Genomic DNA, 19493 nt, shown 5'->3' on the forward strand with positions numbered 1-19493 from the left:
AAGGAAAAGTGGTTGAAAGATGATTATGTCTTTTATAGAGATAGTGGGTTTGAATGCATGTCAGACAGGCTTTTAGGGCATTATAACTCCCCATATCTTTTCTCTTCACTGCCCTCTTCTACCTCCTCTTCATCACCTTAATAATTCTCAAACTCATCCTTATGCCTCCTCCTGAACCCTTTAGGTTTCTCTGTGTCCTCACCACTCTTCAATGAGACGGTGTTTTCGTATGCTGTCATCCCGTGGCCTCAGTCCTCTCAGAGTTATCTCTCCTTTATGGAGTTTGAGCTGACGTTTCGGCCTTCAATGCCGGATGGGACTCTGCTGTACAGTGATGATGCAGGCAGTGGAGACTTCCTGGCGATCAACCTGGTGGATCGATATGTGGAGTTCAGATTTGATTGCGGCTCTGGAGGAGCTACAATCAGGTATTTAACAGATTCTCACTTTAACAGCAATAAGGTAACCTGACACGCCAGATGGATTTGTTTCACACATCCACCTGGAAAATCTCTCATACACAGCGTTTGGGAAAAGGCAGAGCCTTTGCAAAAAAAACTTGGAGGGTGATTGGATGAACGTTCTGTCTGTCACATCTTTACGCGTTGCTCCCAAGAGTAAACTCCATAGAGAGCTGCATAACGCGAAACATGGCAACTTCAGACTCTGCCAAGCCCGAAAGTAATGTCCTTTAACGCTGATTGGTCCTGTCACTTTCAAACCCAGCACAAATAGTTCAGATTGGAGCTTTGCAAGATGGATTTGCCAGTGAGAAACATGGAAACGGGCTAATCCATCTGCTTTGCAAGGTTAGCAATAAGGGGGATTCTTTAGATGGCTCATGTCATGTTGATCTGGGTTGCAGGAGTGAAGAACAGATCAGTCTGGACTCGTGGCATGAGCTGAGGGTGTCCCGGACAGCGAAGAGTGGGATCCTTCAGGTGGACAACCAGAGGCCAATGGAAGGAATCGCTGAGGTAATTAAGGGTGTGCTGCTCGATATTTGACCAGAAGGGGGCAGAAAAACTTACCAATAACCAAAATTTCTCAGTGCACTGAACCAGGGCTAAGTTTTCTGATTTCCTGTGTTGTTTATGAAACGTGAAACAGTATAGGTCAGAGATTTCTTTGGCCATAAATGCACTAATTTGATAGTTACAGACACATCTAATTCCTGTATTCTATCGGTTTACTGTATGCTAATGTTAATGAAATTTCTCGATTACCTATAGAGAGTCAAAAAACAAGACTGGTAAGATACATGCATCAAGAATTTAATTCACTCTGTACAGAGGGAGCAAACCCACACAGCCACACGGCAGTTAGCAGTATGAGGCTTGCCCACTGAGCAACTGGAGGACCCCCTTTATATGTCATCTAAACCATGCCTTTGAGCAGTTGACCAAACACATGAGCTTTTGACCACCTTCAAAGAACTTCTTAAGCAGAAGGGTAATTCAGTTGGAGTGCAATAAAACAGATGGTCATTTCCCAAAAAAGTGGTCTTTATGACCTTTTACAACATATAGCTGCTCAGCTCATGACTTACTGCCCTGTGGTGATCATGATGTAATTTACAGTGGGGTTAACAGAAGGATTTGCCAGGTCATTCCTTGGTCAATAAGACAGATGCACAGCTAAACCCACAATCTAACTAAATCAGAGGTTAAAATATACAAAACATACAAATTTCCATCACACTAATATTCATCATAACACATTTTAGCAGTTGTGCTGAAATGATTCCAAACTGTTTTATTATTGAAAGGCAGAATAATCTTTTTTGTCAGAGAAGACCTATTAAAATAAGGGTGGGCTGCACACATCTTTGTGTAGGCAACTTAGTCAACCAAGTGTTAGAGAACTGGACAAGTGTTTTACAACAGCAGAGAGTTTATTTAATCACAGTGAGTAATATAAAATGAGAGAGTTGTCTGGGGGTCCTCCCTCACAAAATTTTTAACATCAAACACCGATCTCTTTAAATCAGGAGAATATTTATGCAACGATTTGTGGAGGGAATTCAAATATGAAGGGAAACTAGTGGCTCAGTAAATCTCAGTTTCTAGTCAGCTTGAAAGTGTTACTTTTACCACTGCCATTTTAAAACTGGTCAAACACAGACCCCATGAGAGAATTCTGTTTACTGCTTTAACATTTTTTTTTATAGATACACTTAAAAGTTTTAAACCTTAGAAACTTTGACCGTAGCATGCTAACTCTTCCTGTCCCTCTCTCTCTCCTTGCATCGGTGACCCATTTAATAGCTTGATATGATTTGTGTTGTTTTTGTTGTTCAATTATCATTATACTTTGTTTGTTAATTGGTTTATAATGCAGTAGTGATGCATCTGGTGGTTTGTAGGAGTTTTTATACGACGTGCTAAAATGCTGATTTGTGAATGTGAAATTGCTATTTTCTCTAAAACATAACAAGCCATGATGCTAACCATCAGTTTGAAAATGATAACCAACAGAGAGAGTGGAAGAGATGTAGGCTACACATGAGGGAGTGAGTATGAGCTTATAGACAGAGAGCTTTCCATGCTTACTGAAGGCCTGTCATGTTGCTGACACTCTTTTCCCATTGTTTCCTGGGGCTGCCTTTGATAACCATGAGTCCTCTAGATGGTTAAAGACATTTCTTCTTCTTTTCACAAGTTATTTCGTTAATACCCCTAACACTGAAAGCTCATCTTTGAGCACCGCTTTCACTTAGGGGGCTGGTCTGATGCATACACAGACAAGTCAAAGGCAGCACTGCATTATATGCACTGAAGAATTATTAAATCGTGTGAAGTTGGATAAAAAATAAAGAGTGGATTTTAAAAAATTAAACTTTTAAGACTTTTTAAGGCCTTAAATTTCAAAAGTCCAATTTAAGACTTTTCAAGGATCTGCTGGATTAATCAATAAACAATGCAACATAGTGTTTGTAAGTTATAACATTACGCCTTTTTACTGTTTTAGTAAAATTTGCCTGCAACAAAACAAGGATCATGTTCCACTGGAGTCACAACGCATCAACCCAGCATTTAATCAGCTGCTAACAAACAATTTCTATCTTCTAAAATGTTAGGGTCAAAATTTGCTCAAAATAAGTTTTCAATTATTTATCCAACTGTAATTTCACTTTTATTCAGTGTTTGACATTACCTTGTCATTTAGTGTCATCTAGCCATAACAAACAAAACTGTTTTAACAGTTACTTATAATGTAATCAAGGCAAATGCATACGTGCTTTCTTTTTGAGCTGTATGAACACATGAAGGAAATAAAAAGACATGATCAACCATAAATGGTCAAAATGATGCTGCTAAATAGAAAGAATACCTTAAACTTTCTGTATGTTATTCAAATCCCACTACTATTAACGCCAGGACAACATCTCCTGTGTTTCTTCATTTAAAAGGTGTTAAAGTGCTGATTGTAAGCCTATTATAGGCTTACAGCTGTGTTTACATGGGAAACATTTCTTCCATCCTATTAAAATCATTCTGATTACGGATCTCTAATGCACTAACATGAACACTAAATAAAGTGATCTGGTCATGGCGTGAGTGTACATGCATCAAGCATTTAATCAGACTAATGCATTGAGACATGCACAGAGCTGTCCCAGTGGTCTAATCTGTCAGAAACAACAGAAGAAACTGTTCCTTTCTATAAAAATGTGTTGTAACTTCGATATCCGTTTACTCACCAACATAGTGGACATTAGCAGCCAGTGATACACTCTTGTATTAATGAAGTATGAGGAGTCAAGTACGTGTTTCTGTTAATAAAGATTTTCTTCAGTTTGGGATCTAGTTTAGTCAGGACTGATGCCTCGTTGTGTGTTTATTCCTTTGTTGTTATTCTCAGTCTGTTTTTTGCTCAGCACATTAGAGTCACCGACTCCACCTGGTTTTCAGTAACTCTGATCTTATCAAGTGTATTTCTCTTTTCTTCTTAAAAAAACCTCTAGTTTTTTTTTTTGAGAGTTTTGAAATAAGATGTTAAATCTTAGTGAATTTTAGTGACACCTCATTTTAGGAAAAAATTAAATTTGATTGTTGAATTGGAGATTTTTTTCTTATTTCATGCAGGCCTTTTTTCTTTTATAATCTTGAAATAAGAATTTAATCCACGCATTTCAGGTAAATCCGTGTATCATTCGTACATTTAATATTTGATTGATAATTGAATAACAAATAATGAAAAAATGGTTCATTTTCTTGTTTTCATTTCTGAAACAAAATCAAACAAACAAGAAATGATGTGTCTTTTTGACTTTTGCTCTTAATGTTGGAATCAGAGAATGTAGTATAAAAAAACCAGGCGCAGGTAGTGGCGTTCGTGTTTCCGTATATCGATACAGGAAGCGTGAACTCTTCTGCGGTAGGCACGCGATTCCCAGGATTCTTTTCTGAGCACAACACCTGCGCCAGGTTACACAAAATCAATATTGCAATGAAATTGACTGCTTACAGCTGTTTTTCCATATTACATCCAAACATAAATAGCAAAAGTCAAAAAGACGCATCATTTCCTGTTTGATTTCGTTTCGGAAATGAAAACTAGCAAATGAACAATATTTTCATTATTTAATTTGGTTTTTAAAACAAAACTGAACAATGACATTTTTTCATTTACTTTTCATTCAATTATCAATCAAATATTGAATGAACGATTGATACACGGTTTCAGGTAAACATGACTTACAGTAAATTAAATGAAATATATTTTTAAAAACAAGCTGGACAGATACACAAAAACAAAGTGTAAGATTAGAGTTTTTGCAGCATATTTTGTGAACAACAGTGTCGTTGCAGGGTCTCCTTGCTGTAAACAGAGATTTCTTTACTCTCCTCATCTGTCTGGTTTGTGACATTAGATGTCTGCTTTTTCTTTTTCTTTATTCCAAAATAAACCTTTATCATGCTCTGCAAAGGATCATTTGCCTGCTGTTCTCCCAAATTAAACTGAAAGCTCAGTGGTACAAATTTCTGCATTTGATAAATATTGGAACAGAGATGGTCTGAAGGATGACCTTCAGATATGCACAGTTGAAGAGAGAGGCAGGCATGCTCAGTAAGTTTAACCCTGACCACAAAAAACAAGTGTATTTTTGGATATGGAACAATGATCGGCATGAACCACCACTGTCTTTCAGATTGAAACTTTCTTTTTTAATTCTTTATTTTTCAGCTCTGAAAGGCAGGCATCAGCACACAGCATAAACATGGAAAAGAGTTTCCTGTGTAAAGCCTTTCTTTTTAAGTATAAAGAACTAAGTACAACATGAGAGAGGTAATGTGTGCACACAATATCAACCAAAAACAAATTATGAATTGTCTCAGGAGGGGGAAAGTATAACAGAACTACTTTAACAATGTAATTTGACAAAGTCCTCCACAAAGCCTTTCTGAATGGGTTTGTCATATGTAGCCCAGTTGGTTCACAGTTTAACAAAAACATCTTTCTGTAGATGTAAACAAAAAGTTATCCATAAATATCATTTACAATCTCAATCCACTCCTGCATTATAGGGGGTTCAGGAAGCAACCAGCGTCTAGTAACAGCTTTTTTACAGGCAGAGGTCAGCATGCCAAAAATGTATCTATCACTGCTTCCTATCTGAAAATCTGCAGTTCCTAAAAATACTGGTAAACTGCAGAGGTATGTCTATTTCAATAATGGCTTTTAATGCTTTCTGAAACTCTAACCAAAAGGATTTTATCACTGGGCATTCTCAGAAAATGAGCCAGTGGTTGACTTCCTGAAACAAGCACTGCCTCCATCATTTGGTATCCCCTCCTGCACAATGTTAGATGGATTTGTTTCACACATCTATCTGGTGAACCTCTCAGTAGCTACATTTGAGAAAGGGCAGAGCCTTTGAAAAACAACTTGGGGGGTGATTGGATGAACGTTCTGTCTGTCACATCTTCACGGGCCAATCAGAGCAACAAAACGTGACGTTGCCACTACAGAGGAGTAAACTCCATAGAGAGCTGCATAACGTGAACCATGGCGACTGTAGACATGACAGTACACGACTTTTGTCTTTTTTGAAAAGAAAACAACTCACAGCTGTTCGTTGTTCTTCCTTTAACGAAGAAATCTCGTAAAGTTCTGATAAAAGTGACACTTTAGCAGCATCAACTCTAATGTCTTCCGCCATAACTGCCTCTTGTAGCTGCTTGCTTACGTCACGATTCTGCCACACCTGAAAGTACTGCCCCTCGACGCTGATTGGTTCTGTCACTTTCTAACTGGGCCCAGACTGTTCAGATAGGAGCTTTGCAAGATGGATTCACCAGTGAGAAACACGGAAATGGGCGAATCCATCTGCTTTGCAAGGTTAGCAAAATGTGCTTACTGCTTCAGAGTGACAAAAGAAAAATTCAGCACTTCCAAACAAATTCCCACCACTTGAGAATTTGTACATTTCCATACAAAATTCCACATATTTGACAAGCTTTTATATGATATTGAAAGATTACCTTCTCTCTCCCATTTCTGTTTGACATATTCTGTAGTGTGTTTTTTTCTTTCTTATAGGAATCTTTTAGAGTTTAGAGATAATTTCCCTTAACTTCAGCATCAGATCCTCAAGGTCTGAATCATTTCTTATATTATGATCAAAAGAATTCCATACCTTTTCCATACCGTTTAATGTCTTTTCACCTGTCTTAAAATGCTGGGGTACAAATATTTTAGGGGTTTAATCTGAGTTGCAAAGAAGTCGGATTTAAAATGAGGAAGGACCATCCACCCTTCCTCCTGTTGGAGTTGTAGTGTTTGAGGTTTGACTCTTGATTTCTTCCCTTGCCAAATGATTCCCTTTGTTCAGTTACAGAATTTTTAATCAATTCTATGGCTAAAGATACTGTAAACCTAAGAAATAGTGTTCCACCTACGTATATCACCTTTAATTTTAGTTAGAAGGGGGGTCATAATTTACAGTCTTGTTAGGTTTACTCCCAGATAATTCAATGAGGTCGGTGGATTGAAACTTTATTCCTAATGAGCAGTTTTGGATCAGGATCTGTGCTCACATGTTTTTGTTGTCAGAAGGCTTTTATTCTGTTTGTGTCCATGTTTATATAGCTAGTGTGAACAATCTGATCTAACAAAGTCTTTTTTACTTCTGAAGCGGACTGTGAAATCTTCACATGCTAAGTTATGCACAGATTGCAATGTTAGAAATGGGGTTGATCAATTGGTCGAATATTGAGAAATTTAAATTTGGATCGTTCTAATTATCACATACTTAATTTGACAAATGAGCCTTTCTAACTTGTCTTATTTCCTTGAATTAAAGGCACATTTGTTCATAAAAATGTTGTAGTTTGGTTTCAGTTTGTCCTTACACCACCTCTCTCTGCTGTTTGTCTTGTTCTGTTAAATGGCACCTTTCTGACCCCATGGAACAAAGTGCTTACATCAGATCTGATAAAAAGTAAAATCACACATAAAATTAGGGGGAATATAATCCTAGTGATCCAAAACATACAAAAACAACCCACATAGGCACACCCAAACACAGGGAGGTCAAAGGAGGAACATTATCTAAAGCTGATTTCAAAAAGGGGCGTTTTAGGAAGAAATATCATTCAGTGTTTGGAAAATGTAGGATTTCATTTTTAACGAGTGTCCACAACCAGACAGTAAAACTACATGTAATGGGTGATTTATAAACATATTTTAATGATATTTTTCTGCCTGTATTCTTCAGGGAGCTTTCACTCAGATCAACTGCAGTTCACCTCTGTACATCGGTGGAGTCCCAGAATACGACAAAACCAAGAGGACAGCAGGAGTAAAGAAGCCTTTCACTGGTATTGTTCAAAAGGTAAGATTTTATCAGTTACTGATACCTGTAGGATTTGAAGAGAAAGAGGCAGTAGCTATGGGTGGAGTTAAGTTAAACCATGAGCCCACAGCAATGGCTGCCGCTGGTGTAGAGATTAGCTCGGATGTAGCTCTGGTATAGTAGCAGTTTTATCAGAACTGGACCACATTTCCTTATGATACATAAATGGCAAAGAACAGCACTGAAAGCTTTTCATGACGGCAAAGGTGTTTTTGCTCTTCTCCCAACCTGCTTCAGCATGAGTTTATGATCGTTACAGGAGGGGTTGAGTTGTACTGTAAGCCGGTCTATACAATGACCGCTCCAGGGAAGCGATTAGCTCAGTTGTAGCTTTTATAAAGCAGCAGTTTAAACAGACATCAACCGCATTTCTTTATTAAAGGGGACATGTTTTACCCTTTTAAGACAAGTTTATATTGTTCTCAGAGGTCCCCAAAACATGCCTGTGAAGTTTGTTGCTGAAAAAACACTCTAGTAAAGGATTTAGGTATGTCTAAAAATCCCTCTGTTTCAGTCCTGCTCAGAACAAGCATTTTTTGTATCTGTGACTTTAAATGTTAATGAGCTGTCAGACTCCGCCCCTGACCACACCCCTCTCAGGAAATGGATGTGGCACTCCTGATGTTACAGACCCTTTTATCCAAAGTTAAGGATCTGACTGGGATTTGAACCATCAATCTTCCAGATTTAAGTCAGCAGGGCAACCCACTGAGCTATCCAGCATCACAGCTGGCAGCTGAAAGGAGGATCAGGAGAGAAGTGGAACTTTCTTCCAAGCAGGGAGGGCCAACCGAACCTGCGGGCGGGTGCTTACTCCCCATGTGACATCATGAGGGTAAAATCTGAGAACGGCTTGTTTCAGCACACATTTTCTGAAAGGTGGAGAAAGAAAGGTTGGAAGAGAATGTTTTTTTCTGGTTTTTGAGAGGATTGTGGACAGGCCAGGTGAAGATATTTTTGTTAGAAAAAAACGAACAAGTGATTTTTGCACAATATGTCCCCTTTAAAACAAGTGCAAAGGGCCCCACTTAAAGCTTCTCTTGGGAGAGAAGATGTTTATGCACACCTCAGATCTTAAGATGATTTTTTCAAAAGTTCTTCCCTTCTCAAATGCTTTGTATGGGAGGTTTCCTAGATAAATGTGAAATATATTCATGCAGTGGATATATGAAACAGCATATTTTGCCTTTTTTCTACAGTTTCATGGGGTGTAAGCATCAATTGTTCTGATCAACTGAAATGCTGTGGCTGCAGCAACACATAGTTGTCAATGGTAGCTGCCACCATCTTTAAGCTCTTCTTGCCCTCCAGGCCTGAGTGAAAGTTTTTTTAACAGTAATTTTAACTGTTCAGGAGATCTGAGGCACTCAGAGGGACTGTAGATAAAAAAAAACCTTTATTGCATAAGGGCTACAGAATCATAAAAACATGCCAACATGTTTCAGCCTAACAGGCCTTCATCAGGGCAGTTAAGGCCTGACCTTTCAGTCCCTCTGAGTGCCTCAGATCTCCTCAAAACTTAAAGTTGGATCCCCACACTGAAGAGCACCAGAGAGACACATTTTTTCAAGCATTTTTAAACTTCTCAAAACCCATGCAGCACTCCATGCAACTGTTTTTGACTGAGTAATTTTAAGAGTTTTTACTGAAGATAAATGCTTATGATCTGTACATATAAAAAGAGACCCATGTAGTGCTTCACCAGTACTCATGGAAGGAAAATCGTGAAAAGGAGAAAAGCTTTGTTAAGTTTTGTAATTCATAGGACTAAAAACCATTTAAAAACACCAACAGATGTAGGTGTTTTTTTAGTATTTCCACCTTTTTTTTTTAAGTGTGATTTTTAATGGTAAAACAGGATCCACGTATTATCTTCAAACCAACACATTTGGAGACAGTACATTAAGTTTAATGCTGTACTTTATTCCATTTTTTTTCTCTCTCTTCCTTCTTGTCTCTCCCTGTTGTTTTTTTCTCTTCGCTCTCCAGCTGATTCTCAATGATCGCACCATCCCAATAACCTCCGGCTCCGCTGGTGGAATTAATGTAGCAAACTCAAATCACCCGTGTGTGGAAAGCCCCTGTGCCAATGGAGGGACCTGCAGGCCAAAGTGGGATAGTTATGAGTGTGACTGCCCCCTAGGGTATGATGGGAGGCACTGCCAGAAAGGTCAGTGTGCAATTTTATGTATGAACTGAAAGCACTGAGGTTAAATTAGCAGAAAATACTGAGTATTTTCCTTATGTTTTCATTTAAGCAATTTAAAAAGTACAAGTACTGTGACTGATGTCATAAAATAGGGACATGTTGGATACTGCTTTCTCAAGATTTATTGTTACAACAGTGGTTTGGTGATTAAATCTAAGCATGCATTAACAAAGCATAGATTTATGTATTTACTGTGGTTAAAAGGAAGAGAGAGTAGAGTTGTAAAGAAATGAATGAAAGCAGTGCTTTTATGTCTGTAATACATGGCTGTAACCATGCTTTTTTTTCCTCTCTGGGATTAAATATGCATTTTTTCTTCTGTCATCATGTAATGCCATATAAGATGATATATTGGACACGATAATCCTTTAAGCCTATCTATGCCTTCTCTGTTTTTAACGCTTTCCCTGAGCAGAGTGTGGGAATTACTGTTTGAACAGTAAGTTTTCTTCTATGGACTCAATCACAAAAGCTGAACTAAATAAACTATAGAAATACATCTTCCTCATCCCCAACATTTCTTAGCAACATTTCTCCTCATGCATCCATCCTGTAGATTAGTCTAAACCAGTAGATTCATGCTGGTGCTGCCACCTAGTGATGACATGAAGTTAATACAATCTTTTCTGTTCTCAGCCGTGACAGAAGCCATCGAGATCCCACAGTTCATCGGCAGAAGTTACCTCACTTATGACAACAGAGATATCCTGAAAAGGTCAGTGGGGAAATAAAGGTTTTTTTTTTTCCTGGTGTTTTAGTCAGAATCTCTTTTAAAAATGATGTTTTGATAAAATGTGTTTCTACCTCAGAAGATGTTCTGCTAATGTTGAATTTTTCTCTTAGGGTGTCTGGCTCCAGGACGAACCTCTTCATGCGTTTTAAGAGCACAGCCAAAGACGGCCTCTTGCTCTGGCGAGGAGACAGTCCAATGAGACCCAACAGTGACTACTTGTCTTTGGGGCTTCAGGATGGCGCTCTGATCTTCAGGTATTTGGTGCTCTTTATAGTTCTGACAACATTTTTGTAACTTTTGTATGGTTTCTTAGACTACCGCACCTTTCACTATGGCATTTATTTGTGTTTTCTTTGTTTCTGTGCCTCCATTGAAAAAGAATGGCAAAACTGCTATTTGATGTTTTTACGCATTAAAATTGAAGACCTTTGGTGTTACATTTCTTCCCAAACTTCATTTGGATAAAGGCAACAACAAAAAAACAGTTATGATAACAACACGTATGCTATGTATCACAAAGAGACTATCATACCACTGTCCCAACAGCTGGGATTGATAGTGTGTAAGAGTTGGACAGAAAATTAAAAAAAAACGAGAGATGATTATATTTTAATGTCACATTTTTTTTATTTCATAAAAAAAGTTGTTGGGAAATATATACATTTGCTAAAACAAACATTTAAATTGCACTAAACCATCTTTGTTTGTGATTCTTTTCTTATTAAATAATATTGAACTCTGAATAATTTCTAGCACTCATGCTGACAACCGAGTGGTGGAAGACCTTGGGTCTCAACCTGGGGTCTGGGACTACTTTAGGGGGTGCCAGAGATTTCAGGGGGGCGTGATGGCCTGTAGGCTCTTCGTAGATATGTGAAGGGGGGGGGCTCAGTGGAACCAATGGAGTAAGACATACTCTGAATTGGGAATTTAAAGCTTAAACTCGGTGAGAGAACATTTACTGTACACGTGCATACATCTTGGAATACTTCCTGCAATCTTTATCATTACTGATGAGGAAGAAAATTTAAGCCCCCTATAAAGAGCAAAGATCTTTTACAAACATCATAGCTTTATTTTGAATACTTAGATTATTTTACTTAGCTCACAGAAAACCAATTATTTCACAAAAACTACAAGGGCCTAATTTATTATCCCCCGTGTAGAACTGACCCTTTGTTGAGCCGAAGCACAAACGACTGTTGTGCAATGATGTGCTTCAACTTTGTAATGCTAATATCTTGTAAAATAAAGTTAAAGCTGTAGTAAGCAATTTATTTTTAGCGTTTTATGCCCACAAAATAACACAACCCGTAAGGGTCTAGTTATTGAAGCCATCTAACAGAATAACACACTTCTGCAACACCTCCTCGCGCTGCACTCTAACTTGAGGAAAACCAGCAAGGGACGATGCTCTAGCCAATGAGGAGGCTAGCACTCGCAGCCAATCAAGGCTCAGGTCAGAGGGAGCATTGCTATTGGCCGCTGGAGTAGGTGCGCTTCCGCCTCTCAGCTTAGTGAGAAGTTGATACAATGGTAGAGTTAAAGGTGGTGTCCGGTCCTATGTAGGATTTTTTCATACCGAGGCGTGTTTTCTTACCTGTGATTCGGCCATTGATTTCAATGGAAAAGCGGAGCAAAATCACTCCATTAGAGCTTTGCCACCATCAGTATTCGATTCAGCGAGCATGCACATTCATTAGGAGGTATGTGAGAAGAGGGGCGGAGCTACAGAGCTCAAACAGGGAGAGGAACAGGAAGGGAGGGGAAGTAGAGTTGATTATACATGGCTCTCATCCAATGTTACATACTCAAGCTTTAAAACTAAGAGGTTATCTTCACATTTACACGCAGTATAAAAACTTCAGTAAGGGTTTGAGTTGTCACTGGAGAAATCATCATGGCAAAAAACAAAAGAAATCAGTTTAGACTTAAGAAAAAGTCTCACAGCCTTCTGCTCACAAAGCAGGAGAAGGATCTACAAAGTCATAACGGCGTTTCCAAGAGTCAAGAAATTCAAAAAGAGTCACTCAGGACAAGCCTGGTAGAGGTAGGAAGGAAGAGAAAGATTTCTAAGACTTTGGAAAGAGTTTGAAGACCCCAGAACAAATGCCAAGAAAACCTTAAGCAGTCAGAAGCAAAACTGGGTCTGGGTTGTGGCTTTGTCAACATGACAGTGGCCCAAAACATAAGTGGCTCCTGGTGAAGAACTACCGCCAAAAGACCAAAGTGAATGTTACTGACTGGCCTGCACAAAGCCCTGACTTGAATCCCACTGAAAATTTATGAGGTAAACTGAAGACCAAGGTCCATGCCAGAAGACCATCAAATCTGGAGGATCTTGAGAGATTTGCACTGAAAGAATGGGCTGGGATTCTTTAGGAGACGTGTCAGAGATGTGTTGAAAATTACAACAAACGACCACAGGCTGTTATCCAGAAAAAATGAGACACCACTGATGATTAGCTTAGGGGGGCTAATAATCTGGACCCAGGTTGTTTTTTAAAATTTTTTTGCTAGAAATTCTTTGCTCTGTTCAACAGCACTTGGGAAATACTTTAAAAAATTCATAGGGGGCTTGTAATTTTGTCCTCATCTGTAGATCGTGGAACATTTCTTGCAATCTTCATCATAGTTTGTCATTTCTTTCTTAACAAGAACATCTAAACTAATCAGAATGAAAGTGTTTCTTGTGATTCCTAAAGCAACTTCAGAATGAAAGCGATTCACCCGAAATTGTCAAAACATCGTCTAGATAATCCATGATAGGAGCTGGGGAGGGGAAAAATGCAGATTTCAGGTAAAATTATGACATTTTCCTCAGGAAGAAGATGAAGTTGATGGAGAAAGGCATGAAACCAAACAAAAGACAGCGATTTCTACGTAATCAAAACAAGCATAACTTTAAAAGGCTTGGAGTTAGATGATAAGTTGGAGGAGAAGCAAAATCAAAAGCAGCCTGTAGAAACATAAATCCAGTGCACTGTTTAACATCTGGTATGTGTTTCCATGATGCTCTAGTTATAACCTTGGCAGCGGTGCAGCAACCATTGCAGTCAACGGAACGTTTACTGATGGGAAGTGGCACAGAGTTAAAGCCGTGAGGTAAGCATTTAAAATTGTGCTTTTTATCTTCATTCAGCTGTGTCTGAGACATTACAGTTCCAGCAGTTAAATTCAGCGTCCACTTGGGGGCAGCAAAATAAGCTTTAAACTGAGCAGCAGCCTGTCATGCTGAAAAATGAAGGCAATGTTTGAGTACTAAAAGACTGCAGTTCCTCAAGTGAGACTGGCTTTGAAATGTTCAGAGTCCCCATGCATACCAGCATTAAATAGATCTCTTTAAAGACAAACTCCTGCAAGCTTACAGCTATCACAACAATGGTGTTACTCTTTAAAGTGCTTTTCATTCCTTTATTGGTAAAAACTGTTTAGGGGGCACTATTTGTTATCCATTTTGATAAAGTAAAGGTAATGATTTATTCATAAATACATATAGGCCTACTTACAGGACACTGAGTTAAGCTACTGGCTTAATGAAACCAGGCGGCTTAAGGCCCACCCCAGTTAGACAGGGTCAGCCTGTTCAACATCATTTGAGCTTAATAACACCTCTTCAGAGACCAGTGGGTGATGTCACTGAAATTTCTCTATGTTTGATACAGTTTATGCAACACTCTAAATCAGACATAATACGATATACACATGTGGGCAAACAGTTACCTATTTTAGCCATGGAGTTGTTTAAGCATTAAGCTGTGAGCCCAGTTGTTTTGAAAAATAACAGGATTTGCTTTTCATAAAACCAAAATGATAACCTGAACACACTTGGATTCCCAAAAGAGCTGAGGGAAATTGCAAATGCAGTTAACCTATTATTGTCGAGACTCTCCAGATAAAAATTTTACTTTATGAATTTCTGAGAAATAGAAAGCTCAGCAGTGCTTCAGCAGTGAAATTTATCTCCTCTTAATGTGAAAGTAGAACAGAATGCCTGCTTAGAATTAAAGTTGATTTAATAGTTGAATGGTTTAATACTGCAACTGTAATAACCATTACATTTGCAGGAATTTATGGAATTGATGGAAAGGTGGCCTACTGGGTTAAGTCAGTGGTTTTCAAACTTTTTTCACCTAAGGCCCTCATGAGATCGAGTCAAAAGCTTAAGGCACACTATATCTTTTTCCATGTAAAATAGGCCTTTTAATTCTTGTTGAGTCAGGAACACGCTTGTCGTACAATTTAACCATTTTATTGCAAAATGGATCTACGGTTTTACTTGGCAGAAAAGGCTCTGCTCAAAAGATGCTACCTCGGTTAGTCAAGCATCATGCTTTGAAATTCCAAGGGGCATGTGGCTAGAAACCCCCATATGGATGGAGACATTTATGACAATGCGTTTTAAATACAATAAAATTAGTTCAAAAGCATTTATTCCATTATAGCATGAGTCTGAATATGAGGGTGAATGGGCATTTTTCTATAAAGGAGGAGGCTGGGGTGGAGGAGGTCAAGCTTTGCCAGCAACAGAAGCATGGTGCATCAGCATTAATGCAAACAGGGATTAGTGAGATGTACATCATATTTAAATGCAGCACTGTGGTGAGAGAAAGAGGTGTGATTGGCTGTGAGAGCTGGGAGGTGATAATGTAGATCGGCTGGCCGTTATGTGATGGTTGGGTGTATGACTACTGTGTCCTGCATGAACTAACATTAGGCTTTATTTATAGTATCTTCAGTCTTTGTACAGTTAAGTTAATGATGCATTGTTATACAAAATCCAAAGGCAAATCTATATTTGCCTCAAAGCACGCCAGTGTGCCTTGCCACACCATTTGAGAACCACTGGTTTAGGCACACACTTTGTACGCAGTCAGCCCGGGTTCGAACCCGGCCTGTGGCACTTTCCAACGTCTCTCCCCAGCTCTCTCATCCCTGTTTTCAAGTCTGTTCACTGTCCTCCTCTATCAATAAAGGCATTAAAAAGCCCAAAAATAAATCTTTAAAAGATGTATGGGAAGGTAAAATTCCCTGTATCTCAAAATTGTATCAACTTCCCACAAATGTAATGTGAACCAGGTGGGAAATTAGCACCTGCCAACAGCAAGATGCAGGTACTTTAGAGCAGTGTTAGGTGAATTTGCTCAACTTACCAGCCACTGGAGCAGGTAAATAAGAGTAGCCTAGCCTAACAGATAGATTTTGTTATAGTAAATGGCATAAATTAAACCCCTTTTTCTACCTGCGACTGGTAAATCTACTAAAGGTTTGTTGAAAAAATGTCAAGACCAAGGTGGTTAAAGAAAACTTAAAATCAGGCATGAGACTGTACGTGGGCGGCCTGGGTTCGAATCTGGCCTGTGGCCCTTTACCACATGTCCCTCCCCGCTCTCTTACCTGTTTCCGAGTCTATCCACATTCCTCCTCTATCTAATAAAGGCATGAAAAGGCCCAAAAATAAATCTTTAAATAAATAAATAAATAAAACATGTAAAGCCACAGACACAGAAACAACTCATTCTGAGCAGGGCTAAAACAGAGGATTTTTTTTTTGACATGTAAAAATCCAGTACTGGTGTGTTTTTTCAGCAACAAACTTCACAGGCATGTTTTGGGAATCTCTGAGACCAATATAAACTTGTCTTAAAGGGGTAAAATATGTCACCTTTAAGACTCTTGGGGCAAGAAACTACTTCCTGTTTCATGGGGAACAAAAAGTTCCCATGAATATGTTTTTTGATTTGACCAGAGTTTTAGCTGTCTGACTGTAAAACAGCTATAATGACCACAGGCATTTAGTTTTTACGTTCATATTACATTGGTTGGAAATAATTACAATTGTTTAAAAGCTGGAGATTTTTTAAATTCCATATACACAATAAATCCCTATAAAATGTCATAGTTATTACATGTGCGGGACTATTACATTGAAAACCTGCAATCTGAATTATTTTTCTGTTTTGTTACATTTGCAGGTGCAACATACATGCATTCCAGACCTGTCTCCGATTAAAAATGTGTAGTGCGTTATGGACAATAAGACACCATGTAGCCCAGCACTGTTGAACATCTTAAGATAGACATCAACAAGAACTGGAAATAATCCCACTTTCAATACTGAAACAATTGGAGACTCCAGTCCTCAGGTGCTTCAGACATACAAAAAAGTGGTTAACATTCAACTGTCCTAACTTTTTTGGGACTTGTTGCAGGCATCCAATTTAGAATGCGGGTATATTTAGGAAATAAAAATGAAGTGTATCAGTTTGAACATTAAATGCCTTGTGTAAGTGATGTATTCTATTTGATTAAGTTAAAAATTATTTGTGAATCACTTTTTTCCATTTTTATTCACATCCTACACGATGTCCCAACCTTTTTGGAATAGGAGCTTTTATGAAAATATGTACACACAAAGCTGAAGCAGAAGTAATTTGTTGAAGTATTATTGAAGTTTACCATTCAAATATTTCTCTTCAGGGATGGACAGTCAGGAAAACTGACCGTAGACGACTACGGAGCAAAAACAGGCCGCTCACTCGGAAAGATGCGACAGCTCAACATTAACGGACCCTTATATGTTGGTGGGTGGAGCTGACAACTCATAATCCCATAAATCCTGTATATGAAGCAAAGATTAAACCACATTTTTACTGCTTATACTTCTAGTCTCTGGCTCTAATGTTTTTCATTTTATTCCCTTGATGAAGGTGGCATGAAGGAGATAGCCCTCCACACGAACAGACAGTACGTTGGGGGCTTGGTTGGCTGCGTGTCCCACTTCACTCTGTCCACTGATTATCACTTAGCTCTGGTGGAGGACGCCGCTGATGGAAAGAACATCAACACCTGCTCCAACTAAAGACTGGCTCCAGTACTTAAAAAGTCCACTTTTGATTGGAGCATCAAGCAGCTGATGTGAAAGACTGTCCTGCACCAGATGAGTGAAAACAAATCAATTTGGGTCTAATTCAGAGCTGATGGTCTTTAACCGGAGCAGTGAACGTTTAAGTGGTTTCTGTGTGCAAAGTTTTCAAACACCTACCTTCCAAGCTGTAAGTTAAATTCTAACAATCATGTCTTGTTGAATTGCTCTGAAAATGTCACAAGAAGCAAGGAAAAAATGGAGAATATTACAAAGCACAAGCACTCTTTAAAAGCAGAGAAAAGCTAAGCATTGTGGGAAATGAGGGTCGTTGAAAAACCTTTTGAAGGACATTTGTTTTCAGGGGATGATTCCAATTGAATCTTTATTTTTCTACCGTAAATCCCTGTTTGATTGCTGGAAGACGTGAGCAATCAGAGGGATCAACAGCTATTGCCAGTTTTTCATGAACCTGACCTAGATGCAGCACAGATCACCGTCTTTGTAGAGGATTTTGGTTTTGGCCCTAGAAGACATGTTTTTTAACTTTATTTTGTAGGATTTTCTATTGTGTTTGTGACGTGCTATCAGTCTGTAGACTCATTTTTAAAAGTCTGAATGTCAGTTTTTTTTACTGGTCGCTAGTTTTAAAAGGTGAAGATGCCAGCCACGCAAAATATTTGCTTCTTTGTACCTTCTTTTTATTCTTTAGTTGACATCCTCCTTTGTTGGAACTCTCACACCCCCGGTCACATGCAAGTCTGATGTGGACATGGTAAAGCAGATCAAATCACTGAGAAACTGTGCATGACAGTATCAGTAGTATCATTCAAACCACCCTACTGCTGTCTGCAAGCTAATGTTTATTTATTTATTTTTTTTCAAAAAAGAGATGATTTTTAATATGTTATTTGCTGTTCAAAGTTAGTAGCAGTGCTTTAAAAAGCTCTCTCAACCCTCAAAATTTTTCAAATGTTCCATCTCCAATGCTTGAATAATTATTGTATGATAAAAATGTTGACACCCCAAGAAGTGAAACCAAATTTGAATGAGATGCTTTACTGTACCTATGTGCTTTATCAGAAATTAAATGTTGGTTTTTATTTGAGTTTACACTGTGTAAGTGTGTCAAGAGTAAAAAAGCTTTTAAATAATTTGCATCCTGTGTGAGACATCATGTATTTGTTGAATGTGATCTTATCTCTGAACGTTAGGATTGATTTGTCGATGTATAGCTGTTTTTGCACATGCACTCCTGAACATTTCTGGAAACTTGAGATGTTCCTCAGTTGCATACGTGTATTTAACGATGGGCGTTCATTGTGCAATTGTGGAATGTCAATTCACACTGTGCAAGTCCATTAGGGGTGGGAGTATTGATACTACAGTATCGATATATCAATATTTACAAAGAACTTTAGGTATTGATCACTTGATACTAAATGAGTACTTGAAAGTATTCTTGCCAACACTTCTTCCCTGAGTTCTTCCATGCCTCTCTCTCCATTAGACTGTGTTGCCTTTACTAATTGCCATTGTCACGTGACGTTGGAGACCAATCAGAAATATCTGTCCTACCATACCAAGTGACTTTGGGGACCAAAGTACTCAGAGGCCACATGCCAATACCACAAAGTGTATGAAGACCAAATTGTGATGCAGAAACATGAAAACAAGACAATAGACATGACTTTATTTTCCCTGTGAGAAATTCCACTTTGGCCCTCATTTATCAAATGTGGGTGGATACCAGCACAGATTTGGGTGTAGAAATCATCTTATGTTAAGGTCCATGTGTTATTTATGAAACGTGCATGTCTGGCCA

At 38.5% G+C, this 19493-nt stretch overlaps 1 protein-coding gene across 1 annotated transcript in view; it reads left to right on the forward strand.

Annotated features, from left to right (window-relative positions):
- LOC121510060 (pikachurin) overlaps nucleotides 1-18726 on the forward strand; it is a 43818-nt gene extending 25092 nt beyond the window's left edge. The window contains exons 14-22 of the mRNA XM_041787947.1: nucleotides 185-428; nucleotides 866-977; nucleotides 7724-7840; nucleotides 9851-10031; nucleotides 10707-10785; nucleotides 10914-11057; nucleotides 13825-13908; nucleotides 17284-17387; nucleotides 17514-18726. Coding sequence (XP_041643881.1) covers nucleotides 185-428; nucleotides 866-977; nucleotides 7724-7840; nucleotides 9851-10031; nucleotides 10707-10785; nucleotides 10914-11057; nucleotides 13825-13908; nucleotides 17284-17387; nucleotides 17514-17665 — 1217 coding nt within the window. The 3' untranslated portion in view covers nucleotides 17666-18726. The remainder of the gene's footprint in view (nucleotides 1-184; nucleotides 429-865; nucleotides 978-7723; nucleotides 7841-9850; nucleotides 10032-10706; nucleotides 10786-10913; nucleotides 11058-13824; nucleotides 13909-17283; nucleotides 17388-17513) is intronic.
- The last annotated feature ends 767 nt before the right edge of the window (nucleotides 18727-19493 follow it).

The sequence above is a fragment of the Cheilinus undulatus genome, linkage group 5 (assembly GCF_018320785.1).
Source record: "Cheilinus undulatus linkage group 5, ASM1832078v1, whole genome shotgun sequence".
Taxonomy (NCBI): Eukaryota; Metazoa; Chordata; class Actinopteri; order Labriformes; family Labridae; genus Cheilinus; species Cheilinus undulatus.